Genomic DNA, 27,677 nt, shown 5'->3' on the forward strand with positions numbered 1-27,677 from the left:
CCCGCCCCCGTGTTATTCCAACCTTATATTTCTTCTTTTTTCGCCCAGCTGAAAGGTGCGGCAGAGCGGATTGCCGCACCTCAGCTGGGCAGATTTGCGATGCGCTTGCGCAAAGTGATTGAAGAGGCGATCGCGTGCGAAGGGCGCGCAGAAAGAGAATCGGTAGTAAAGCCGGTTAGAACCCACCCCTGGTGTGGAGACTTCGTGGAACTGCTGAAAGGACTGTATTGTGGAGCTGTGCTTTCTGCAGGATGTTTTCTGTTCTGTCGAATCGTGCAGTCCCAACAGCACATTTTTCAGTGCTGTTGTAACTTTGAATGGTCCCTAAACAAACTGTTGTAAGCCGAGGACTACCTGTACTGTAAGATAGCTATCATGTCACCCCAGTCCTTCTTTTTGTTAGACTTAGACGTTCCCAGTTCCCGCAACCGTTCATTGTACGATTTTGTCTCCAGACTTCTGATCATCGTTTCTTCCCTCGTCCTCGTCCCCCACTTTCCACCAGGGAGACCCCAGTTGGAGAAGTGGAGGAGAAGAAGCTGGGAGTGGCCCCCATGCTTGAATCTGTGGGGTTTTGGGGGGGGTCTGCTTTCCCCAAAGAGCTCTTGATGGGTCATTTAGGGAGTCCAATCTTGACCTCCGATCGCCTGGGCTGCCTTGCGGCTTTGTAACTTTGCAAGATGGCCGGCCAGTGAAATGAAGAATGAAAGGAAAAAAAAAAAAAGAGAGAGAGAGAGAGAAAAGGTCAAAAGACAAGGGTATTGGAGAGTTGGCATGCCGGGGGGCAGCAATGCCAAGGCTATTCATAGAGGGAATTGGAGGCTATTTTAGGCACGGCTGGTCTCGGGGTCAAGGCGCAACCCTGTTGGTACAATAAGGACTTTGTTTGGGGATGTGGTAATGGTCTTGGATGGGTTTCACTTCTGTCCTGGGGCCAAGTCTCCTATTTGGACCCACAATTGCAGTACCCACAGGGAGCTGGAGAATTTTCTCTTTCTTTCTTTCTTTCTTTCTTTCTTTCTTTCTTTCTTTCTTTCTTTCTTTCTTTCTCTCTCTTTCTCGCTATCTCTCTCCTTTCTTTCTTTTTTTCTTTCTCTTTTCTCTTTTTCTTTCTCTTTTTCTCTTTTTTCTTTCTTTCTCTTTCTCTCCTTTCTTTCTTTCTTTCTTTCTCTTTCTTTCTCGCTATCTCTCTCCTTTCTTTCTTGCTATCTCTCTCATTTCTTTCTTTCTTTCTCTTTTTCTCTTTTTTCTTTCTCTTTCTCTCCATTCTCTCTCTCTCTTTCTTTCTTTCCTTCTTTCTTTCTCCCCCCTTTTTCTTGCTTTCTTTTTCTCTTCTCTCTTTCCTTTCTCTCTCTCTCTCCTTTCTATCTCTCTCTTTCTTTGTTTCTTCTTTCTTTCTTTCTTTCTTTTTCTCTTTTCTCTTTCTTTCTCTCTCTCTCCTCTTTCTTTCTTTCTTTCTTTCTTTCTTTCTTTCTTTCTTTCTTTCTTTCTTTCTTTCTTTCTTTCTCTTCCTCCCTTTCCTCTCTTCCCTACCTCTCCTCCTCCTCCTCCTCCTCCTTTCTCTTTCTCTGTCTTTTTCCCTGACTGCAACTAATTATACCTGTATCGACTTATGACCATTTACTTAGCAGCCATTTGAAGTTACAATAGACCCCAACCCCAAAAGCTATTTACGACACAATTTTGAAATTGTGACTTCTCTCTCTCTCTCTCTCTCTCTCTCTCTCTCTCTCTCACACACACACACACACACACACACATGCACATGCACAATAGACAGAGTCATTTTGAGCACTTGGCAACCAGCCCACATATACGGCCAATTTGCAGTGCCCCACAATCACATGACCACAATTTAATCATTTTGTGAGAAACCGGCCTTCATTTCCAGTTTCCAAGAAAAACACTTTCCTGGAAAACAACGGTTCACTCAGCCACCTTTGTTTTGCTTATGATGACTGCATTGCTTAGCTGCTGCTGCATTTCCTTAACAACCACCGCGAAACAGGTTGTAAACTTGGGTTGGTCACACGGCGACCCGCTTTACAACACTCACATGACTTACAACTGTAATTTCCAGACTCAGTTACAGTCTTAAATTAAGGACTAAAAGTCTAGGGTTACATCTAGGGCTGTTCGTAGATACGGTCACAAAATTCAAGATGGCGGGAGCATAAAAGCTCCGCCCCTAAAGAATAGGCGGAACTTCATTTGCAGCGTTGTGTCCGCCATCTTGATTTTTTTTTTTACTGTGTTCCACAGACAGATCGCTTCTGACACATCCTTATTTTATTTTATTTATTTTATTTTATTTATTAAATTTATATCCCGCCCTTCTCCCCGAAGGGACTCAGGGCAGTGAACAGCCGAGCATTAAAATAACATGCAATATAAAAGTTAAAATAATTAAGAATAAATTAAATTAAACGGCCACCCCAATTTAAAACCCCTAGCAATACAATTAAAAAACCCTAAAACCTATTCAGGCCAGGCCGGCTTGCTGAAATAAAAACGTCTTCAGGGCCTTACGGAAAGTGTGGAGATCTGGAATCAGCCGTATTCCGGGAGGTAGCTCGTTCTCACAGCCCAAATGACATTTCCTCATTTTCAGTTTTAACTTCCTTTCTCGTCTTAACAAATTGGCCCATGCCAACAGATCCACGATCCCTGGATGAAAACGCACAAAAAAATGATTACCTTCTGTTGTGGTTTTAATTTTTAAAAGCTCGTTTATTTGCGTGCACACTGCGGTGTTCAGGAGCCCAAGTTGCAATTTTGACTGGGAAACAAAATAATAATTATGCTAATTGCTCCTTGGCAGAGGGAACTCTCTGCGCTAGGTTTCCTGACGCACCTGGGCTGGCTCTGAGACGTGTGTGCGAATTTCACACCCGCCGATCCGGAAGTGTGGTGGTATCTGAGCCTTTTCTGTCTGAGTGGCATTAAAGGGAGCTGGCCGCCGAAGCTGCAATTACCTCTCAGCTCCTCATTTTGTGTCTTTTTAATTGAAGACATCTGAAAAAACCCTTTTGTTAAATTGGAAAAGTGCAACAAAATCTTTCCAGCGAATGGAAATAAACATTAAACACTGGTGAGTCTGGTTAGATTGTCTGTGTTTATATGTAAGTGGTTTGCCCTGTCAGTGTTGGTGGGAGCGACCAAGAAATCTCCAAGAACGCTGCCATCAACACTGATAGAGGAAGTCAGTGTATTGTGTATTTAAATAGAGAGCAAACCCCACTCCCTTCTAGCACTGATGCAGTTACCTAGTTGGGTCATGAAATGTCTGCAAGAAAGCCACCAAGCTCGGAGAGCACCAAGGACTCCACAGTCGTCGTCCTCCTCCTCCTCCTCCTCCTCCTCCTCCTCCTCCTCCTCCTCCTCTTGCCATTCTCCTTCTCCTCCTTCACTCCCCAAATCCCACTCCCTTCTAGCATTGATACTGTTATCTCGGGTGAAATGCTCCCGGTTCGGACCAGATCTCCTGATCTGGTAGCGATGGCGGTTGGTGGTTTGGAGAACCGGTAGCAAAAATCCTTCCCCCCCTCCCATGCCCAGCTGAGCCACGCGATCATCAGAGGCTTTTTTTTTTTTACTTTTAAAAGCATTTTTTCTACAACCTCTTTGGCTGAAGAGGTTGTAGAAAAAATGCTTTTAAAAGGTAAAAAAAAAAAAAGCCTCTGACCCCACAGTCCTCCTCCTCCTTTTGCTACTCCTCTTTCTTTTCTTCTTCCTCCTCCTCTCCGCTTCTCCTTCTCCTCCACTCTCCAGATCCCATTCTCTTCTAGCATTGATAACGTTATCAAGTTGGGTCATGAAATGTCTGCAAGAAAACAGCCAAACTCAGAGAGCACCAAGGATATCACAGTTTAACCTTGAGCTAGAAATATTCCATGTCCTCTTTTTGTCTGATTCAGACCAATTTTGGTCTGATCCAGAAGAGGTCATAGGCTGAGAATATCCTTTATGAGGATACAGAGATCGTTGAGGTCCTCCAATGGAGAAAGGAGATCATCACATTAGCCAAAAGTTCATTTTCATCTTCGTAAGAATTTAGGGATCCCAATGTAGTTCGGTATTTTTCACCTTTCATCTACTAATTAGCACTTTGAGGTTGTTCTCTAGGACTTGCTGTCTACGTTGCTGAGATCCTTGGTGCCAACATGAACTTGGAACTACCAGCTCAGCCAGTAGATTATCCAGATCAGGGGTCTCCAAACATCGCCACTTTAAGACTTGCCAGCATGGTTAGCTGAGGAATTCTGGGAGTTGAAGTCCACAAATCTTAACGTGGCCAAGTTTGGAGACCCCCTGATGGACCCTGATGCCTATCAACTTTGCATCGGGTAGATCAACTTCCATGCATTCTACCTGTTCGTCATAAGCCCTTCTATTTGTGTTTCTAATTATCCAATCACTCAAAACCAAGAGTCCTCAGCTCCCTGGAAGAGCATAATTAGTATAATTAGTACAAGAAGATGGGTGTTCCTCTCTCCAACATTGCATCTTCCGTAAGCAAAGATCCTCAACATGATGTTATTCTTCTCAAAGACTCTCTTCTCCTACCAAGCAAACAGGAGCCATCATCTCTGCAGTTAGAAGAAGCTGTATTTGACTCCATTAAGATTGTCATTGATGGATAACAAAATTAGTAAACAATGTTGGAGATGTGATATGGAATTAGGGACTTATGAACATATGTGGTACAAATGTGATAAAGTTAAAAAGTTTTGGCAACAATTGGAGAAAATGATATTTGAAATGATGGGGAAAGCAATAATATTGAGACCAGAAACTATATTACTGTTGATAATTAAGGAAATAGAACCAACAAAATATGAGAAAGAATTGATTAGAATTATGATTATAATGGGTAGAATTATAATAGCCAGATATTGGAAATTAGATGTGAATTTTAGAATAGAAGAATGGTATTGTGAAATGTGGAAATTAGCTTTAAACGATAAAATGACATGCGATATTAAAATTAGAAATGGTGACTATAAAGAAGATATTTTCTGGAAAATTTGGAAACCATTTGTGGACTATGCGCTGAGAAAATTGGATGCTTCGGTACCTGTACCTGGAGAACGTGGATTTTGGTGATCATGAGGATATATCCGAAGAACCAAATCTTCCTTTCTTATGTATAGCACAGGGTGAAGTATTGTATATGTTGTTTGTAATGTTATTTTAATAATAAATAATTTTTTTTTTTTAAAAAAGAAGAAGCTGTCACAGCCTAGAGCCGTGATGGCAAATCTATGACACGCGTGCCACAGATGGCACGTGGAGCCATATTAGTGGGCACGCGAGTGTTGCCCTACCTCAGCTGCAGCGTGCATGCGCGCGCCGGCCAGCTGATTTTTGGGCCTTTCGGGCCCACCGGAGGTTGGGAAACAGGCTGTTTCCGGCCTCTGGAGAGCCTCCAAGGGGATGGGGAAGGTTGTTTTCGCCCTTCCCAGGCTCCTAGAAAGCCTCTGGAGGCTGGGGAGAGCGAAAAACAGGCCTACTGGATCCATCGTGTCATCGCGTGCCAAAAGTGGAGGGAGCGTGGGGGGGGTGTCGCATGCACATGTATGGGGGCGCATTTATGAGTATGGGCACATGTGCGTGTGACCCCCCCGCCTTCCCCCACTTTTGGCACGCAATGGCAAAATGGTTAGCCATCATTGGCCTAGAGATTCTTGTTTAAGTATCTACAACTTGGCCACCATTTCAAGGAAATAAGTCGCTTCCAAAGAGCCATATGCTGTCCCGCTCATTCGCATGCACTCTTAGCAGGTTTATTAATGTTCCCCAGCAATTCCCTTCCCCAAAAACTCAGCACTGTCCCAATTAAGTCCAGCCAAAAGGAGCACAATGCTGGTCCACAGAGCAACAGCCAAGAAGTAAAATTAAATTTATTTATTTATTTATTGGTTCGATTTATATGCCGCCCTTCTCTGGAGACTCAGGACGGCTTACAATGCGTTAAGCAATAGCCTTCATACTTTTGTATATACCTGCTTAGTAGGGCTTTCGCCCCCCCCCAAGCGGTGTTCTTTTTTTATACAAAGTCAGTTTATTGTCCCCACAATCCGGGTCCTCATTTTACCTACCTCGAAAGGATGGAAGGCTGAGTCAACCTTGAGCCTGGAGAGATTTGAACTTGCAGTAATTGCAGGCAGCTGGTGTTACTTAACAGTGCTTTAATCTGCTGCGCCACCAAGGCTCTTTATTCACAACACAAGAGGATTCGCGAGTCAAGGGCATATCGCCACAAGCCAATGAATTATCCCCCAAGGCAAATATTTGTAATTTCACATTCGGTGAAGTACAGGTAATCCTCGACTTACAACAGTTCCTTTAGTGACCGTTCAAAGTTACAACGGCGCTGAAAAAAGCGACTTAAGACCATTTTTCACACTTATGACCATCCCTATGGTCACGAGATTTATATTCGGATGCTCGACAAGGGGTTCATATTTATGACGATTGCAGTGTCCCAAGGTCACGTGCAGCGGTGGGTTTCCAATATTCTTACCACCGGTTCGCCCCGCGTGCGCACCTTCCATGCATACACCCGGCCTTCCGCGCATACGCTTTGCTCGCTCGCGTGCCTCCCAGGCATGCACCCGGCCTCGAAAACGTGCCTAAATAGGATAGCATAGAGCCAGGCCCGTGATCTGTGCTACCGAACCGGTACGAACCGGCTGAATACCACATCTGGTCACATGATCCCTTTTTGCAACCTTCCGATACGCAAAGTCAATGAGGAAGCCAGATTCACTTAACAACCGTGTTACTAATTTAACAGCTGCAGTGATTCACTTAATAAACGTGGCAGGAAAAGTCATAAAATGGGGGCCCAACTCACTTAACAAATTTCTCACTTAGCAACATAAATTAAGCGGGGTCGTAAGTCAAGGACTACCCGTAGAGTGGAAAGCATCTTCACATAAGCAGTTTTCTATTTTTGTACAGGTAGGACCTTGACTTACAACAGTTTGTTTAGTGACCGTTCAAAGTTACGACGGCACTAAAAAAGCGACTTATGACCATTTTTCACACTTACGACTGCTGCAGCATCTCCATGGACACATGATCAAAATTCACCTGGGTGGTCTCCCATCCAGCCCAACCTTGTTGAGCTTTTGAGTTAAGTGCTGCCAGCTCCCTAGTCCCTAGTCATTTTGAGGCCTTTAAATCAAACTGAAAATACAGGGAGTCCTCGGCTTGCAGCCATTCACTTAGTGACTGTTTAAAGTTACAACGGCACTGAAAAAAGTGAGGTATACTTTCAACTCCTGCAGCATCCCCACTGTCATGTGATCAAAATTCAGATGCTTAGCAACTGGTTCATATTTATGACGGTCGCCGTGTTCTGGGCTTACATGATACCCTTTGATGATCTTCTGACAAGCCCTGTCCATGGGGAAGCCAGATTCACTTAACAACCATGTTACTAACTTAATCACTGAAGTGATTCACTTAACAACGGTGGGCAAGAAAGGTCATTCAGTGGGGGCAAAGCTCACTTAGCAACGGTCTTGCTTAGCAACAGACATTTGGGGTTCAGTTGCGGTCTTAAGTTGAGAACTACCTGTATCAGTTATTGTTGGTGATTATGCTTTAGGAAGGGGATGCGGTGGTGCGGTGACGCGGTGGCTAAGACGCTGAGCTTGTCGATCGAAAGGTCGGCAGTTCAGCGGTTCGAATCCCTGGTGCTGCATAATGGGGTGAGCTCCCGTGACTTGTCCCAGCTTCTGCCAACCTAGCAGTTCGAAAGCACATTAAAAAAATGCAAGTAGAAAAATAGGGACCACCTTTGGTGTGAAGTTAACAGCGTTCCGTGCGCCTTTGGCATTGAGTCATGCTGGCCACATGACCACGGAGACGTCTTCGGACAGCGCTGGTTCTTCGGCTTTGAAACGGAGATGAGCACCGCCCCCTAGAGTCAGGAACGACTAGCACATATGTGCGAGGGGAACCTTTACCTTTACCTTTATTCTTTAGGAACTGGTTAATTTTAAAAAAACAGCTTCTAACTTAACTCTGGTAGAGAAAGTCAGGTTTCAAATCCCCGCAATAGATTGATATAAATTAGGTAGACTTTTTGTACCGTTGATGTATTCAAGACCTCTGGGCTAATGAATTTATTTTCTCCTAGGGGAAAAAAAATCAATAATGACCTTGTTTTTATTTATGGCTTGCAAATTATGCCAAAGGCCAGTTGGAAACACCCAGAGAGTAAAACTTCTGGCCTGTAAGAAATGCAATTTCCCCCCCCCTTTAAGAAATGAAACGTTTTATAATGCACAGGGTAGATGATATTTTTGCCTAGAGCCATGTGTTGGAAAGTGTGATCGTAGCAAAGGCAGGCACTGAAGTTTGTGGTGCATTAAGATCCTGCAGGTCTCTGGAAACCTGACACTGATCCTTTGATCTCCGGCTGGCATGTGCATGTATGAGTTTGTGTAATAAAACAAGAAAAGAAACCTAAATAGCCACAGACATGAAAGCCAATAAATTTGAGGAATTTCGTTCTGTTCCTGCCTAAATTGCATCTGAATAAAAGTCACTTAGACTTCAAGGTTAAAAGTTCCCCGGTTGGGACTTGTAGATGTATAATAATAACCCATAAAAATCTTTGCATGACTGACACGTGAAGGTCAAGCAGGACCCAGTTCTAAATGCCAATTTCTCATCTGCCTTCCCTTCTGGGGCTGGGAGGTCTGTTTGGAGAAAGCTATGCACCCTTATCAAGCTCAATCCTTGCCAATGAAGCTTCATAAATGTATCCTTAAAAATCCCAGAGATTTTACTTAATAATTTTTGGGTGCTTGATACAGATGTTGACATAGCCTAGGTTTCTCTCTCTCTCTCTCTCTTTCTCTCTTTCTTTCTCTCCCTCCCTCCCTTCCCCCTTATTCCTCCCTTCCTCCCTTTCCAATACACTCTCTAAATTTCTCTTTCTTTCTTTCTTTCTTTCTTTCTTTCTTTCTTTCTTTCTTTCTTTCTTTCTTTCTTTCCTTCCTTCCTTCCTTCCTTCCTTCCTTCCTTCCTTCCGTCCTTCTTTCTCTCTCTCTCTCCCCCCTCCCTTCCCCCTTATTCCTCCCTCCCCCTCCCTCTCCAATACACACTCTAAATTTCTTTTTCTTTCTTTCTTTCTTTCTTTCTTTCTTTCTTTCTTTCTTTCTTTCTTTCTTTCTTTCTTTCTTTCTTTCTTTCTCCCTCCCTCCCTCCCTCCCTCCCTCCCTCCCTCCCCCCCTCTCTCTTTCTCTCTCTCTCTCCCCCCTCCCCTCTATACAATATAGGTTGACTCAGCCTTCCATCCTTCCAAGGTAGGTAAAATGAGGACCCGGATTGTGGGGGCAATAAGCTGACTTTGTATAAAAAAGAACACCGCTTTGTGGGGGGGGGGGGCGAAAGCCCTACTAAGCAGGTATATACAAAAAGTAAGAAGGCTATTGCTTAACGCATTGTAAGCCGCCCTGAGTCTCCAGAGAAAGGGTGGCATATAAATCGAACCAATAAATAAATAAATAAATAAATAAATAAATAAATAAATAAATAAATAAATAAATAAATAAATAAATAATACACTCTCTCAATTTCACTCACTCACTCTGTCTGTCTCTCCCTCCCTCCCCCCTCCCTCCCACCCCCTCTCTCTTTCTTTTTGTTTCCTTTCTCTTTCTGTCTTTTTCTGACTTGTCTCCTGTTCTAGAAGCTGAAATAAGCTAAAGACTAGTTTTATTACTGGGAGGGGGGGGAATGAGAGGGAGAAGTACAAATCTCTTTATTAGGATTTCTCATGAAAATCATGGATTTGGCTGTGTTTAGTTAATCTGAAGAGGTATGTTTAAAGCAGGTCTGAGCAGCCGTGGAGGCATATGGTAAGATTTACCTCAGGCACAGACGCCATCTTGTCTGGCTCCTCGAATGCTACTCTTTGGCCAAGTTTGTTGCTTTTTCTAAACAGCTTTGTACACCAGTCATTGCTGTGAGGTGGGCATCTGTATAAATTATTCAAATATCTAAATAAATAAGCAGATATATTGTTTACTAATTTGCGTAGGAGGAAGAGTGGCAGAACCTGGGAGGCGGAGTGAAGAGAGGGATCAGCCTAGAATCCCTACCTAGCCAGAAACGCAATCAAACCCTCCTTCAGTGCTGTTAACCCTTGTCTAATTCTAACCAGGTGCTGATTGTTAGTTGAGTTAATTCCTGTGCAGAGACATTTTATTTATTTATTTATTTATTTATTTATTTATTTATTTATTTATTTATTTATTTATTTATTTATTTATTTATTTTTAAATTTGTATACCGCCCTTCTCCCTGAGGACTCAGGGCGGTGAACAGCCAAGTAAAAACATAAACTACAAACATTAAAATACAATTAAAAAGATATATATAAATTTAGCCCCGTGATTAAAAACAATAACAAACCAATTAAAAACATTTTAAAAAGTATTAGGCCAGCCCGGCTTGCTGAAAAACGAAAGTTTTAAGGGCACGGCGGAAGGCACCGAGGTCTTGGATTCTCCTTATCTCTGGGGGCAGCTGGTTCCAGAGGGTGGGTGCCCCCACAGAGAAGGCTCTCCCCCTGGGGGTCACCAGCCTACATTGTTTGGCTGAAGGCACCCCGAGGAGGCCCTCTCTGTGGGAGCACACAGGTCGATGGGAGGCCGTCGGTAGCAGCAGGCGGTCTCGAAGATATCTAGGTCCTATGCCATGGAGCGCTTTAAAGGTGATAACCAACACCTTGAAGCGCACCTGGAAGACCACTGGGAGCCAGTGCAGCTCACGCAGGAGAGGTGTTGTATAGGAGTGCCATCCAGCTCCCGTAACTACCCGCGCGGCCGCATTCTGGACCAGTTGGAGTCTTCTTGAAAACTTCCAGTGTTGGAGCATTCACAACTTCTGAAGGGAAGCCGTTCCAATGATTAATTGTTCTAACTGTTAGGAAATTTCTCCTTAGTTCTAGGTTGCTTCTCTCCTTGAGTAGTTTCCACCTATTGTTTCTTGTTCTACCTTCAGGCGTTTTGGAGAATAGCTTGACCCCCTTCTTCTTTGTGGCAGTCCCTTAAATATTGGAAGACTACTATCATGTCACCCCTGATCCTTCTTTTTATTAGGCTAGACCTACCCAATTCCTGCAACCAATTTTTCATATGTCAAATAGCATTTGATGGGATATGAGCAGGAGAACCCATCTGCTTGTATTAAGAAGAGCAGAGTTTTGATCAAACAGTTTTTTAGAACAGAATAGATCTATCTCCTTTAAACGTCTTGGACGTGACATAACTTGGTCCAGCTTCCCTAATGTTCTCCAGATAATTGGGCTTGACAAGACCTAGAATTCTCACGTAATATTGTTTGTACTTCCCTCCTTTTCTTTTTGTCTTAGCTGTTAACCATCGATGACAACTTCTGCGGTCTGGATATGAACGCCCCGCTTGGAGTATCCGAGATGGTACGAGGACTGCCCATCTTCACCGAAGACCAGGACAGGATGACCTCGGTCATTGCCTACGTCTATAAGAACCATTCGTTGGGCTTTGTGGGTACCAAAAGTGGCAAGTTAAAGAAGGTAGGACTGGCTTTTCCAAAGTCATTGTGGCACGCTGCGAGTTGAACTTGTTAACGGCCTTGACCGATGGAAGGATGAACTTCTGATTTCCAAGGATTGTTGTAGTTTTGGTGAAACTTTTGCTACTGGTTTGACGAGAAAGTTGGTCAATGTGTGAATGAGGGACCTTGAGATCTGTCTAGCTAGCTAGGTTCTAGATTAGGCTTTCGTGGTTTGGAATGATGGCATTTAAATCAACATGGAATACGACTGGAGATATGGGACAAGTAAATTTTATTCCCATTTTTTCCCAGCGTATGGAAAGGAAGCTGATCTTATCGAGATTGGTGTTGTATTTATTATAAGAGTCACGGATGTACATTTGGACAATTAATCTAAAGTATGGTGGGCCAGTAAAGACTTCACAAATTGTCAGTTGCTTAAGTTATCTTGTGTCCAAGCTCAGCACAAACACACATGGTGGCCCACAAGTGTGTATTATTGATGTTCCAAGAGCTTATTTATTGATTATCCAAGGAAGTACTACTCAAGTTTTTTTCCACTTTGGATTTACTGAATAGCCAATGTGACTTCAGCTCATTAGAAGTCTGTTTTTTTGCTATTGTGCATCGTTCGTGGAGTGGGAAGCTCATTTTCGGCTTAAATATGTGGTTTTAGATTTTTTACAAGAATGGAGTATTTGCATTGTGGATTCGGAGGTAGGATTGAAAAAGGCATTTGACTCTGCAGAATTTTGACAGTTTTGATTGTCTCTCAAGATCCATTGGAGATGGTGACCTTCTAATGGTGAGAAACTGGCCTAGTGTGTTAATTGCCAGAGTTTAACTGTCTGCTCATTTATTCTATCCCTGTATGAGTACATACTTTGTTCTTGTTAATATATTCTAATGCTAAATGTAAAAATCCTCTAGGGAGGAACTGAAGAGTAAATTTTTGGCACACAGTGAGAACCCAACTGGACCTCGTAATGGTTATTTGCCAATTATAATATAATTTTGAAACTTGCAGCCTGCTTTTAATAGCTTGGATCTCTTTGGATGTACCATTCTACAATTCTTACATTCTTCCATTCACTGAGAATTATGAGAGAAATAATATATATATATATATATATATATACCCTGTTTCCCCGAAAATAAGACATCCCCTGATAATAAGCCGAATCGGGCTTTTGAGCGCATGTGCTAAAATAAGCCTCCCCCCCCGAAAATAAGCCCTCCCCAAAAATATTTAAATGCAGAGCTGGAAATCAGGTAAGATGGCAAGAGGAGCCCCATCTTGCTCCACGCGCCCCAAAATAATAAGACCTCTCCGAAAATAAGACCAAGCTCTTATTTCGGGGTTCAAAAAAATATAAGACAGGGTCTTATTTTCGGGGAAACATGGTGTATATATATACTTCCAATTTTACGTGGGAGAAAACCCGAATAACCAAAGACCTCCATATATATATATATATATATATATATATATATGCATATACATACATGTTTGGTTGGTAATTCAGTCTTTTTTTGAATAAAGCTAAATCATCTTGTGTTTTAAGAATGGGTCACTGAAAAGATGATCAATTTATGAATAAAATGAGATTTTATGTTGCATTCTCGGATTTTGGATTTAGGACATACTTGGGCATGATGTATCACTCATCCATGTGAAGTTGTGTTCCTTCTTCGGTTTGCATATTCTAATCAACATTTAAAACCATATCTATTTCTCTTAAATGTATGAAATTATTGTTTATGAACTTTTTTGAGGGGAGTGCGTCAGAAACGCTAAACGCAGTGTTCCACAAGGAGGCAATTTTTAAATCTCCGTGAATGCATTTTCCGTCTTTGAAACAGATCATCATATCTCGGCGGGCATCACAAAACATTTGTTAAATGACAAGGAATGTGGTTGCTGTCCACCGGTTTGCCTAAAATGCCAGAATACTCTTATTATCTCAGATAATCTTCTGAGAAAGTGGACAGACTTGCAACCAAATCACAGATTTCATTGCTTCTTTCTAACAACAGCTTGGGGATCTATCTGGGCCTGAAAGCTTCCTGGAAAATAAAGATGATGATACTTTTGTTGTTTGTTGTAAACCACTGTCATCTGTGGGGGGAAGATGAGCTGGAACAAAAGCAGACAGAGATTGAGAGGGCGGCTCGATTGGCCTTGGAGGAAACTGGGGAAGGGCAGAGTCAACCCAGGCAGGGCTTTTCTGAATTAGTAAGGCCTGCAGACAGGGAGAGCTCTGCAGAAGAGCAAGGACGACCCCCTCCTGATCCGAGAGCAAGGAGGGAAGAGAGAAAGCGAGACCAACGCAGATTGAACCGGCTAAGAGGGAGGAGAGTGCCCTGCTCCCCTTCACAAGGCACACCTGGGGACTAAGATGTAAGGAGGTTCTGGTGGGAGGGGCATTTGTCGGGAATAAGCGTTGACTCTGTGGAGCCTCGTGTGCACTTGCCAACGCCTGGAGATTGTTCTACACTGTCTTGAGGTGGCCAGTTTGCCTGCTTCGCTGAACTTCTTGCTCTGGTTACTGTTTAGCTAAGCTGGCTTATTGGACTGCTGGCCCTGGTTAATGCTTGGGCTAAGCTAGTTTATAGGACTGCTGGCCCTGGTTGCTGTTTGGTGAACTTGGCTTACTGGACCACTTGCAGCCAGAGGCTTCTGAAGGTGTGTGTGAGAGCTTTGCTCCAGGACTTGTAGTGAATGTGAGAACGTTTGTGTTATGGCCCGTCAGCGGCCTGTGCAGTTAGTAGCTGATTCCGACAGCGAGGAGGCTGGTGTGGTGCTGCGCCAGCAGCCTGTGCAGCTGGCACTCGAGTTAGACAAGGAGGAGGCTGGAGAAGATGCGGTGCCAGAGGTGGGGATTCAGCCAGGGCCTTCAAAACCTCCAGAAGCTTCCATAAGTGAAGAGGAAGAAGAGGAGGAGCCTCTTCTCGATGCACAGGTACGCAGAGCTGCCAAAAGGCAGGAGTGGCTCCTCAGGAGGAGGTCTCCTCAAGAGTAAGTCTTGGGGCTAATTGGCCATTCCCTTAGCCTATTTAAGGAGGAACGCCGACTGAAGTAAATTGTAGGGAACAACTTCGTTCATATTCCTTCGTGTCTTGATTCCAGAAACGTTTGATTCAATTCTTGTTTCTCTCTTGTCAGTTTGCCTGCAAATTGCTTCTGGGCATTCTGCCAACCACAGTAAGATTACGGTTATCTGAAATACTGTGCCTCAGAATTGAGTTATTATTCTTTGGATTCTTGTCGGCTGTTCATGAAGTTAAATTAACAGCCCTTGTTCAGAAAAGACTGATTTAAACTGTACGTGTGTTCGAACAACTACTAAGAAAGCTCATTAGTAGTCCTTAATTAGTCAACTAAGGTTTGTAAGGACTTTGTGTGTGCTGCGTTCTTTGGGGTCCGTAGCTGGGGCAGAACAGTTTGGGGCAGTAGTGAGTTCTACTTACCTTCGCTACTGGTTCGGAACCGGGACTGTGTGTGTGTGCGCGCTTGCGTCACTCGTGCGTGGCGTGTCTGTATCTGCGCAAAGCATCCGTGATGACATCCGGGCGGGTGGGCAGAGCCTCTCGCCACTGCCACTACTGGTTTGCCCGAACTGGGGTGAACCGGTAGAAACCCACCACTGGTTTGGGGGCACAGTTGGAGCAATAAAGGGGAGTTAGACCTGTTCTCTGGTTGTGTTGCTTTCGTGCCATGCCCCGAGTCATCACAACTGCCTTCTGATTTAATTTTTTTTAAAATTTGATTTATATGCCGCCCTTCTCCGGAGACTCAGGGCGGCTTACAATGTGCTCAGCAATAGCCTTCATCCTTTTGTATATTTATACAAAATCAGCTTATTGCCCCCACAAACTGGGTCCTCATTTAACCTACCTTAGAAAGGATGGAAGGCTGAGTCAACCTTGAGCCTTGGTGAGATTCGAACCTGCAGTAATTGCAGGCAGCTGGTCTTAATAACCAGCTTAATAACAGGGTGCCTTAGACCACTGTACTATCAAGGCTCTAATCTTGAAAATGAGAGAATCTTAAATCAAATAGAGCAGCGCAGGCTCTAAGGCTGGGTTTTGTATTCTTATTGACTTATCTTAGCACTATCTCCAATTGTTCTAAATGTTTTGGGGTCCCGTCCCCCTCCCCCCCATATTTGTCTTCTCTCTAGTATAGAAATCTCAAGATATTGAAGAATTCCCGCCCCCCCTTTTTTTTGTTTTGTTTTGAAACGATTCCCTTTCTCTGTTCCCCTTTTCCAATTCCTTCAAGTTGAAAATTTCGCTGCGGGAAGATATAAATAATACTTCTGAGTTTAGCTCATTGCTATTCCAGACTCATCGGATTGGCAAGGATCTTAGAAGTGCAAAGTGAGGGGAAAAAAATAACTTTCTGCTGGAGTAAATTACTTGTTCTGTGTCATCATTTTCAGCTGGTTTTTAAACAAAGCCACATCCCAGCGTGGAATAACAGGTAGCTCTGGACTTACGACCGCAACTGAGCGCAAACAAAAAAAATTCTGCTGTTCAGTGAGACATTTGTCAAGTGAGTTTTGCCCCATTTTACGACCTTACTTGTCACGGCTGTTAAGTGAATCCCCACAGTTAATAAGTTTAGTAACCTGTCCGTTAAGTGAAACTGGCTTCCCCGTGGACTCCGCTTGTCAAGAAGGTCACAAAAGGGGATCATGTGATCTTGGGTTACAGCGACGGTCGTAAGTATGAACCAGTTGCCAAGCATCTGAATTTTAATCACATGACCACAGGGATGCTGCAGTGGTCGTAACTGTGAAAAGGGTCATAAGCCACTTTTTAAAGTGCCGTTGTAACTTTGAACAGTCACTCAATGAACGGTTGTAAGTCGAGGACTACCTGTAATACTTATTTGGATGGGAAAAATGTAGAGGCAGAAAGGCTAAAGAGGAGAAATAAATAAATTTAAAAGAGCCTTGGTAGTACAGTGGTCTACAGCACCCTGTTATTAAGACCAGCTGCCTGCAATTACTGCAGGTTCGAATCTCGCCAGGCTCAAGGCTGACTCAGCCTTCCATGCTTTCTAAGGTAGGTAAATTGAGGACCCAGTTTGTGGGGGCAATAAGCTGACTTTGTATAAAATATACAGAAGTATGAAGGCTATTGCTTAATGTATTGTAAGCCGCCCTGAGTCTCCGGAGAAGGGCGGCATATAAATCAAATTAAAAAAATAAAAATAAAAATAGAATAGATCAGTGATGGCTAACCTTTTTGCCGTTGCATGCCAAAAGCATGGAGAGCGTGTGTGTGTGTGGGGGGGTCATGTGTCCACATGTCCACACCCATAATTCAAAGCGCCCTGCCCCCCTGTGCATGACCCCCCCCCACGCTCCCCACGCTTTTGGCATGCGATGGCACAGTGGGCCAGGTAGGCCCGTTTTTCGCCCTCCCCAGGCTCCAGAGGCCTTTTTGGAGCCTGGGAAGGACGAAAACAGCCATCCCCACCTGCCCAGAGGCTGGAAACAGCTCATTTCCCAACTTCTGATGGGACCGGAATACCCAAAAATCAGCTGGCTGGCGCTCGCATGTGCACTGGAGCTGAGCTAAGGCAACGCTCGCGTGCCCATAGATACGACTCCGTGTGCCACCTGTGGCACCCATGCCATAAATTCGCCATCACGGGAATAGATGGTATGGGAATTCTCCTCAGAAGAGTAGGTTCTTACAAATGCAACAGGTTATAGCTAGTCCTCGACTTACGACCAGAATTGTTCAGCAGAATTTTAGTTTATTTATTTATTAGTTCGATTTATATGCCGCCCTTCTCCGGAGACTCAGGGCGGCTTACAAGGTATTAAGCAATAGCCTTCATACCTTTGTATATACCTGCTTAGTAGGGCTTTTGGCCACTCCCTAAGCGGTGTTCTTTTTTATACAAAGTCAGCTTATTGCTCCCACAATCCGGGTCCTCATATTACCTCCCTCGAAAGGATGGAAGGCTGAGTCAACCTTGAGCCTGGGGAGATTTGAACTTGCAGTAATTGCAGGCAGCTGGTGCTACTTAACAGCGCTTTAGTCTGCTGTGCCACCAAGGCTCTTATAAGAGCCTTGGTGGCGCAGATTATTGCAAGAGATTCTGTGTCGTTTTAAGGCGAAAATCCGAATCATAACATTGAAACACCCTCTTGGATGGGTTTAATGCAACAATTTTAACCCAATTGCTTGATTATCCTCATTTAAACAAATAAGTTGAGCCAAAACGTACTTAAAACGGCCTGAGTTTGTTACTGGCAAAATGCAGCCTCTAAATGAATCGTGAATCACCGCGGTTCAAAAATTGTTTTTCTGCACAAGTGCAGACAGTTCAATCAAAAAATCTTTGCGGTGTCAGTTAAACGGGGGAGCAGGGACCCAAAATAACAAGAGGCAGTGGAAATTGTTGACATGTTAACTGATTTTTAGAAACTTACAGCATCCTGGCAATCTTAGATCACTTCAGCAAACAATTTGGCTGCAGGAAAGATTTGCGCAATTGTAAAAGAAGCTGTGGCCAGAGCAATAAAAAAAAAACACAAAAAAACGCATTGACTAATTGCACTGGGGAATGTTGCTGTATCATAAATTTAAATGTAATGAAATGTGGCTTCATACAGTGATTGTAGCGCCTGGACCGAGTTCATTAAGTGGCTTGAGACAAGCAAAAGACGAAACTAGAAATATGGACCTATCCACTGGCTTATTGTAAAGATTGCGAGATAATGTATGTAAAGTACTTGCAGACTCGATAACGTGCCATATAAATTATTATTATTGTCATTGTTATTATTGTCCCAGTGATGTATTTCCGTTTCCATGTTGTCTTTCGCCTTGCCGACTCTTGGCGGTGGACAGGTTTTAAAAAACACACCGACTTTTTTTTATATTTCCTCTTCCCCGTGCAGTTTGAGAATTGATGGATGTTTGTTATTTATGTCTTTTATATAAAGTTGATACAGATCGTATTTCAAACTCCGGAGGTGTCCTGTTCGCAAAGCTGTTCCAAGCTACCCAGAAGCATAAAACAACGTCCGTTGGTTGATAAACAAATGTCATCCACGTCAAAGGAATTTTTTTTTCCAGTGACACATGCAATTGAAGTAAAATATTGTGCTTTACAAGAGTATATTATTAAAATGAAAATGCAGAGTGCGTGGCGAGCCTGGAGATGTAACCAAGACAACAAAGGAAGAGGCTGAGAAAGCTGGGATGGAGAAGAACAGGGAGTTAGAAGAATGGAGTAGAGAGGTTAAAAACACCTATCTGTGTTCATTACTGAAGGGTGAGGTTCAAGGTGCTGGTGATTACTTATAAATCCCTACATGGCTTAAGCCCTGGGTATTTGGCGGATCACCTGCGGCCAGCAACAGCTCCCCATCGCCCCGTGCGCTCACATAGGGAGGGCCTACTTGGGGTCCCGTCGGCCAAACAATGTCGGCTGATGGCCCCTAGGGAGCGAGCCTTCTCTGTGGGCGCACCTACCCTCTGGAATCAGCTCCCCTTGGAGCTCCGGGTAGCCCCTGACCTTCACTCCTTCCGCCGTGACCTTAAAACATGGCTGTTTCGCCAAGCTGGCCTGGACTGAATGGGTTTTTAATGGGAATTTTAGTTTTATTGAATTTTAATTGGACTCGCTGTTGTTTATTGCTGTGAGCCACCCTGAGTCCTGGTGGAGAAAGGGCGGCATAGAAGTCCGATAATAAATAAAATAAATAAATAAAATAAAAATCTAGCGGTTGTCCTTGACTTACGACCGCAATTGAGACCCAAATTTTCCAGTCGCGAAGCAAGACAGTTGTTGTGAACTTTACGACTTTTCTTGCCACAAGTTGTTAAGTGAATCCCTGCAATTGTTAAGTGAGCGACACGGTTGTTAAGTGAATCTGGCTTCCTCTTGACGTTGCTGGTCAGAAGGTCGGAAAAGGGGATAACGTGATCCTGAGACACTGCAACGGTCATAAGTATGAGTCAGTTGCCAAGTGTCTGAATTTTGATCACGTGACCATGGGGATGCTGCAAAGTGTGAAAAATAGTCGTGTTACTTTTTTTTCCAGGGCTCTTGTAACTTTGAATGGTCACTAAACGAATGGTTGTAAGTTGAGGAATACCTGTATTGTGCTCCTTGATTCAGCTGTTCCCTCTGTGTGCAACTGATGGCCACAAGGTATAAGGTACCCATGTTTTCCCGAAAATAAGACCAGGTTTTATATTAACTTTTGCACCAAAAGATGCATTAGGACTTATTTTCCAGTTAGGTCTTATTTTGGGGGGGAAATACAGTTTTCGGGAAATTTAATAATGTGTCTTTCTTTCTTTTTTCTTTTTTCTTTGCTTTAATTTATATGCCGCCCTTCTCCGGAGACTCAGGGCGGCTTACAATGCGTTAAGCAATAGCCTTCATACTTTTGTATATTTATACAAAGTCAGCTTATTGCCCCCACAAACTGGGTCCTCATTTTACCTACCTTAGAAAGGATGGAAGGCTGAGTCAACCTTGAGCCTGGCGAGATTCGAACTTATTAATTGCAGACAGCTAGAGTTAAATTACAGTGCTTTAGTCCACTGTACTACCAAGGCTCTTTCTGGCTGATGATCTTAACTGGGGCTTATTTTTGGGGTAGGGCTTATATGATGAAAATCCTGAAAAAAATCATGATAGGGCTTATTTTGCAGTTGGGTCTTCTTTTAGGGGAAACAGGGTATCTGGTGTGAATGCTTTTTAAGTTGGAATTGTAGGAACCCCATGTCAACGGTCTCTAAAGAAGGGTGACATCCCATCTAGGTGAGATAGTATGTAGGAGGGAATCAGAGTTGCATAAATGTCAGTTCTGTTTGGAGAGCCACCTGGTCTTGGTGCCCACAGGCATCAAGAAATGTATGGATTAGATTTTTATCCTATCATTATTGCCTTTTAAGTCATTCAAAAGAGCGAGCGGACATATTACTTCTTTCTTTTCCCATAACAAATACCCTGTGAGCTGGGTTGGACTGAGGGAGTTGGCGCAAGTCACCCAGCTGACTTTCATGCCTAAGGCGAAACTTGTTGTGGCCCGTCAGCGGCCTGCACGGATCGTGGCTGATCCCGACGAAGAGGAGGCTGGTGTGGTGTTGCGCCAGCAGCCTGCACAGCCAGCTCTCACATCGGACAGCGAGGAGGCTGAAGAGGATGTGATGCCAGAGGCAGAGACTCAGTCAGGGCCTTCAAAACCTCCAGAGGCTCCTTCCAGTGGAGAGAGCGAAGTGGAGGAGCCTCTCCTCAATGCACGAGCACGCAGGGCTGCCAAAAGGCAGGAGTGGCTACTCAGGAGGAGGAGGTCTACTCGAGAGTAGGGCTTGAGGATAATTGGCCACTCCCTTAGCCTATTTAAGTTGCACGCAGCTAGTGCGTTCTTGCTGGAAACAACTTGTATTATTATCAGAGTATTTTGGTTTATCGTATCTTGTTTTCTGGGCTGGTTGCCAACCTTTGCCAGTCTTGTTTATTCTTGTTACTTAATAAATTTGATAAGGACCGTTGGTGTGTGTCAATATCCTCGGAAATCCGGAGCTGGGGCGGAACAAAACTAGAACTCACCGTTTCCTGGTGGTTGGCCCAAAATCACCTAGCTAGTTTTCATGCCTAAGGCTGGACTAGAACTCACCCTCTCCTGATTATTGGCCCAAAAGTCACCCAGCCGGCTTTCATGCCTAAGATGAGACTAGAACTCACGGTCTCCTGGTGATTGGCCCCAAATCACCCAGTTGGCTTTCATGCCTAAGGCCGAACGAGCAATCCAACTGTATGCTGACCAGCCTTTCATTGGAGCAAGATGGCAGCAAATAAATTTAATAAATAAAAACAATGTCATTGATGGAGCTGTGAAATCACCAAGCCAATGAGCTTCTTTCGATTGTTGGTCACATCCATTTTCATTACTTGATTGGCAAATGTGGGACAGAGTGTTGAATTCAATCAAAGTTAAGCATCGTCCCCTTTTCTCCGTGACCCGTAACAAATTCTCCTTGACTGCTGTTCAAGTAGATGTCCACCAAAGGTCTGAGTACTTTGCATTAACATGTCCAACATGTAGTCTTTGGTCATTCCCATGCTAGTGATTTACGGTGTTCTCCTAGCACCGCTATAATTGTTGTGATGAGATAGAACCCATCTTTATCGCTGATATATCGGCAGAGCGATGCTAGAAAGTGCTATAAATCACTTGCGCCTAAGCTGGAGTTTTACAATGTCATATGCAATGCCCTGTCATTGTTACAGGATTGGGTGTTGCCGTTCTGGATGACGGGATGGCACGATTTGGCTATGCTAGTGTGGTGGCCATGCGGAAGACGGTTGTTAATTCAAGGAGTTTACTGTCATAATTTTGATTTCTCCTTCATATTAAGGAAAGTTTAGAGGTGGAGCTCTCGCCCTCACAATCAGGAGGCTGTGAGTTTGAGCCTAGGTAGAGGCAGATATTTCTCTCTCTGGGCACAATGAGAATATATCTGCTGAACAAAACTGCACTGGCGACAGGAAAGGCATCTGGCCAGTAAACACTCAGGTAGCTCCATTCTGTTGCCCAGACTCTACCCCGCAAGGAATTTAAGGGTTGTTAAAAGACAATGAGTAAGGAAAGTTTAGAAGTTTAGCACTCATTCTGAGTTAACCTTGCTTTCTGCCCTTGTTTGGCCTAGTTATTAAAACACCAGGCAACAAACTGGGAAGCCAAGAGTTCTAATCCCATCTCGGGCATGAAAGCTGGTTGGGTGATCTTGTGCCAGTTACCAGCAGTTGGTGAGTTCTAGTCCTGCTTTAGTCATGAAAGCCAACTGGGTGACTTTGGGCCAATAACTAGTGGACAGAGAGTTATAGTCCCATTTTAGGCATGAAAGCTGGCTGGGTGACTGGGCCAATCACCAGGAGTTGGTGAGTTTTAGTCCCAGCTCAGACATGAAAGCTGGCTGAGTGACTGTGGGCCAATTACCAGGAGATAGTGAGTTCTAGTCCCTTCTTATAGGCATGAAAGTGGTTGTGTGACTTTGGGCCAGTCCCTCTCTCTCAGCCCATCCACTCACAGGGTTGTTGTTGTGGGGAAAAGAGAAAAAAGGAAGGTCTGTTGGATATGTTTGCCACCTTGAGTTATTTCTAAAAATAATAAGGGTGGGATACAAAAATATAAAAAAAATAAATGAAAATAAATAAAGATACTCACTTAGCAACAGAAATTTTGAGCTCAATTGTAACAGTACGTTGAAGACTACCTATACCAGCTGCATGAATTCTGCATTCAAAGTAACAATCCACGGATCACAAACTTAGGAGTCACACAAGTCCTGCTGAGTTATGTGTATCTTGGGAAATCGAGATAGATTTTACTGGAAGGAATGTGACCAATTTTTCCTCATCATTTTCATCACTTCCTGGCCTTCGGCTCTCGGGCTGAACCTGCAGGACGATGCCATCATCTATGCAGGCATGTACTCTATAGAGATGGTGTGAGATTTCGGTTGACGCTTGTGATTTTTTTTTTTTTTTTTACACTCGTGTCAGAAGTACCGAGGTGCTTCTGGGTTGAAAGGATTAGCTGGTTGACATCACTGTTGCGATGGGGATGTCCAATTGGGGGCTCCTTCCATCTTCCCAGCAGGAGCTGGAGCGAAGGACGGGAGCTCAACCCCGGCAGCTCTCGGGTCTCGAACGCGAGATTGCTAACCTCCTGCCCAGCGTTCCAACCACTTGAGCCTCCGTGGTCAGACGCTTGTGATAATCGATTCTTATTTTGGCTGCTCCGTGCTTACAGCTGTTTGTTGTGGTGGGTGGCAAGGAGGAGCAAACGGACAATGTTTATTTCCGAACAGATTTCCCCAGGATAAATAATGAGCAGAGGAGAAGAAGACGTCCAAGAAATGATTACGAGAGTTGTTGTGTGTGGGCTCGGATAATTGAGCAGAAGGCTCGTAGCATACAGAAGCAGGCTTTGATGGACAGGTGGCTGGTGTTTCTGCCTCCCCCCACTCACTTTCCTTCACATTATGAATAGTACAAGGAGGAAAAACAAATCTCATGAATCAAAATTTGTACAGCAGGGACGCGAGGCTGAAGTTGGAAAGGTCTTGATTTATCAAGAGGCAAGTTTTCAGCCTAAGAAAGGGCTTAAGGCCAGCATTCCCAACCTTGGCCATATTAAGACCCCTGGACTTCAACTCCCAGAATTCCCCAGCTAGCCTTGCCTGGCTGGGGAATTCTGGGAGTTGAAGTCCATGCTTCTTAAAGTGCCTATGTTGGGAAACTCTGGCCTAAGGGATGAATGCTTGTTTGTACCAATTACCTAGAATGGACCTTTTCAGCAATCTTCCTAGAAGCTTCCTAGTTGTTAATTGGCTGGAGTGGAACATGTGACTTTATGAGGATGGGAAAATGTCCCTTCTACCGCAGGAGTGGGCAACTGTGGCCCTTTTACAACCTGTGGACTTCAACTCCCAGAATTCCTGAGACAGCCAAGCTGGCTCAGGAATTCTGGGAGTTGAAGTCCACAGGTTGTAAAAGGGCCACAGTTGCCCACCCCTGTTCTACCGTACTGATTGGCTGAGTGAATTATGGGATTTTGGAGGAGTTGGCAGCATGGAGCCCAGGGACCCCCAGAAATGTTATACCACAAGCAGGATACTAGACCAGATCCCCATTATTTGAGGATGTGATAGGTCTTCACATCAGAACTACAGGATGGTGACTAACAAAATTGTGGCAGTTTGTACCCTTCCTTCCTTCCTCCCTCCCTCCCTCCCTCCCTCCCTCCCTCCCTTCCTTCGTTTTTATAAAAAAAGCCTCAAGGGAGTGAACATGCCTAATACTCCTTCCTTCCCCTATTTTTCCCATATCAACTTTGTGAGGTGGGTTGGACTGAGAGAGAGGGACTGGCAGGGATAGGATTCAGCCGGTTCGGAACGGTTTGGGCGTACCGGTAGATCCGACGATCAGCTGGGAGCAAACCGGTTAGCTCTGACGATCAGGTGGGCCTGCTGGTTAACCGGTTGTTAAACTGGCAGGATCCCACCACTGGGGACTGGCCCAACGTCACCTAACTGGCTTTCATGCCTAAGGTGGAACTAGAACTCACCGTCTTCTACTTTCTAACTGGGCGCCTTAAGCATTAGATCAGTCCCAAGGAACTGGACTAGGATGTGGTCGGCAACAACCTTGACTTTCTGCAAATGGTTATTTTGACTCCGGTCATGGCCATCATGGGTCCTCATTAGCCATTTTGTGAGTGCCCTCGCAATTCTCTCAGGATTCCAGATCTGTCCATCTTAAATGCTGCTGTTTGACCCTAATAAGAGCTTTTGCATCGCAAAGTGAAGATTACTCCCTGCCTCCCAATTATTCCGGGGTGATATTTTCACTCCTTTCTCCTTTGCCTTTGTAATTTCACCCTTGATTTGAAGAAAAGGATGTCAGCTGAACTCTGCGTTGATGTGTGTGTTTGTTGTTTTTGTGCTCTTGTGATCTGGCGAGATCCGGCCATGAATGGCGTGAATGAGTTTTTAATGTTTTTAATTTTTCAATGTTTTTTTTTTATAATTATTTTTTAAAATGTATTGTGAGCCGCCCTGAGTCTTCGGAGAGGGGCGGCATATAAATTTAATTAATTAAATTAAATTAAATTAAATTTTGCTAAATGCACAGCTAAGTACCCCACAACTGTTCTTCAGCAGTGGTTAGCACAAAGTCTCTCTGAACTAAGGAGAATTTTTTAAACTTAAGAACTCTTCCCACCCCCAACCCCCCCGTTTTTGTTGCCAGAGTTAAGCCTAGTAGTCTCGGTCCCATTTTATGCAAGGCAAAACTACCAAGATAATTGTGCATAATAATTCTGGATTCCATCGCTGCGAAAGATGACCTGTACCTTAGATGGGATGACAAGGGAGATAAGGAACTGTCACTCTGTTCGTGCTAAGATTGTCGCCTACGAGAATTAATCGATTCATGCTATTCTTAGAGGCAGAATAAATCTCCCCGTCACTAACTTGTCCCGTTCTTAATTATATAACTATCATGTCCTTTCTCTATCCCTGCCAGCTCTTTTTTCGGCAAATAATCCCCGTTTTGCTTGCGTTCGCCGTCTTCCTTCTTCAAAAGGGGGCCGAATGCTATTTAACGGGATGTTCTTATTTGAAAAGACGTCGCAGCGTGACATTGGCGATATGGATCTGGTGACCAGGGAAGGGGATTTGTAAATGGAATATCTAATCTCCTCGGGATCCAGAGACTTTGCTCTAAAGGCTTGGCAGCCTTCTACCAGTGGTATTGTGCCGTGCATTTTTATGGGTCTCTCAAGGGGAGAAAGAAAAGAAAAGTCACAGCGAGGGAAGAAAAGTTTGATCGGAGCCTTGATGGGGAAGGAGATGCTCTTCAGCCTTCTCTGCACATCATAAAGACAGTTGCGAGCAAAAAGAAGGGACTAAGCACTATGATAGCGAACTTTGGCACACGTGCCCAAAGTGGCACGTGAAGCCATGTCGCCCGGCACGCGTGGACTTGCCTGCTTGTCTTCTGGATTTCTGGCGCACATGTGCATGTGACGATCAGTTGTCCTTCATCTTCGCGGCAGTCCCAAAAACCTGTGTGTGCATGCACACCAGCCAGCTGATTGTTGGGTGCATATATGCGCCAGAACCCAGAAGTTTGGCTTTTCCGGAGCACGATCCCTTCGCATGCGTGGCAGTGCCAAAAACTGGCCTGCACATGTGCACCGTGTTGGGAGCACATGCGCGCTAGAACCCGGAAGTTCAGCTTTTCCAGAACGTGGTCCTGATGAGCACACGTGTCCGTGTGTGTTTCCACGTGAACTTTTCGGCGCTTGGTGCTGAAAAGGTTCGACATCACTGGACTAAGGCAGAGTGGGAAGGACTGAGGCCGCTTTAAGATGTGTGGACTTCCACTCCTGGCTGTGGGAATTCTGGGAGTTGAAGTCCACAAGTCTTCAAGTGGCCAAGGTTGGCAAGACCTGGCCCAAAGGAATGGGTGCCTTCTTTGTACAAATTACTCGGAATAGGCCGCATGACTTCAAAGCAAGCTTCCTAGCTATTGATTGGCTAGAGTGGATCATGGGTTTTTATGAGGGTGGGAAGGTGTCCTTCTACCGGTTGGCTTAGCGGATCATGGGATTTTGGAGGAGTTGGCAGCATAGAGTCCAGGTGCATTAACCCATTTGTACTGGGCAGGGCCGGATTTTCCTATAGGCTAACTAGGCTTCAGCCTAGGGCCTCAAGATCAAGAGGGGCCTACATTCAAATTGTTAGCAAAATTAAAATTACACTTTCACTAAAGGTGAAAGGGCCTCATAAGTGGAATAGCCTAGGGCCTCTTTTCATCTAAATCCGGCCCTGGTACTGGGGGATGTGATAGGTCCCGACATCAGCATTATAGGATGGTGAACAAAAAAGGTGGCACTTATACCCCTTCCTACCCATGTGCCTTATTTTTTTATAAAAAAATACTCAAGGCGATGAACCTGATTAATACTCCTTCCTCCTCCTGTTTTCCCAACAACAACAATCCTGTGAGGTGGGCTGGGCTGAGAGAGAGTGACTGGCCCAACATCATTCAGCTAACTTTCATGGCTAAGGTGGGAGTAGAACTCACTGTCGCCTAGTGATTGGCCCAAAGTTATCCAGATGCTTTCATGCCTAAGGCAGGACTAGAACTCACCATCCCCTGGTGATTGGCCCAAAGTCACCCAGCTGGCTTTCATGCCTAAAGTGGGACTAGAACTCACTGCCTCCTAGTGATTGGCCCAAAGCTATCTATCCACTTTCATGCCTAAGGCAGTACTAGAACTCACCATCCCCTGGTGATTGGCCCAAAGTCACCCAGCTGGCTTTCATGCCTAAAGTGGGACTAGAACTCACTGCCTCCTAGTGATTGGCCCAAAGCTATCTATCCACTTTCATGCCTAAGGCAGGACTAGAACTCACCATCCCCTGGTGATTAGCCCAAAGTCACCCAGCTGGCTTTCATGCCTAAAGTGGGACTAGAACTCATTATCTCCTGGTGGATTGGCCCAAAGTCATCTCGTCATCTTTCTTGCCTAAGGCAGGACTAATGCATGAAATTT

General features: G+C 44.4%; 1 protein-coding gene across 2 annotated transcripts in view; it reads left to right on the plus strand.

The window, feature by feature from the left end:
* The window catches only part of PLXNA4 (plexin A4), a 525,881-nt gene that overhangs the window by 58,796 nt on the left and 439,408 nt on the right, over nucleotides 1–27,677 (plus strand). For both annotated transcript variants that reach the window (XM_087873566.1, XM_087873567.1), the window contains exon 3: nucleotides 11,399–11,581. In XM_087873566.1, the coding sequence (XP_087729692.1) occupies nucleotides 11,399–11,581 (183 nt within the window). The remainder of the gene's footprint in view (nucleotides 1–11,398; nucleotides 11,582–27,677) is intronic.

The sequence above is a fragment of the Pantherophis guttatus genome, chromosome 7 (assembly GCF_059756535.1).
Source record: "Pantherophis guttatus breed Tessera chromosome 7, ASM5975653v1, whole genome shotgun sequence".
Lineage (NCBI taxonomy): Eukaryota > Metazoa > Chordata > Lepidosauria > Squamata > Colubridae > Pantherophis > Pantherophis guttatus.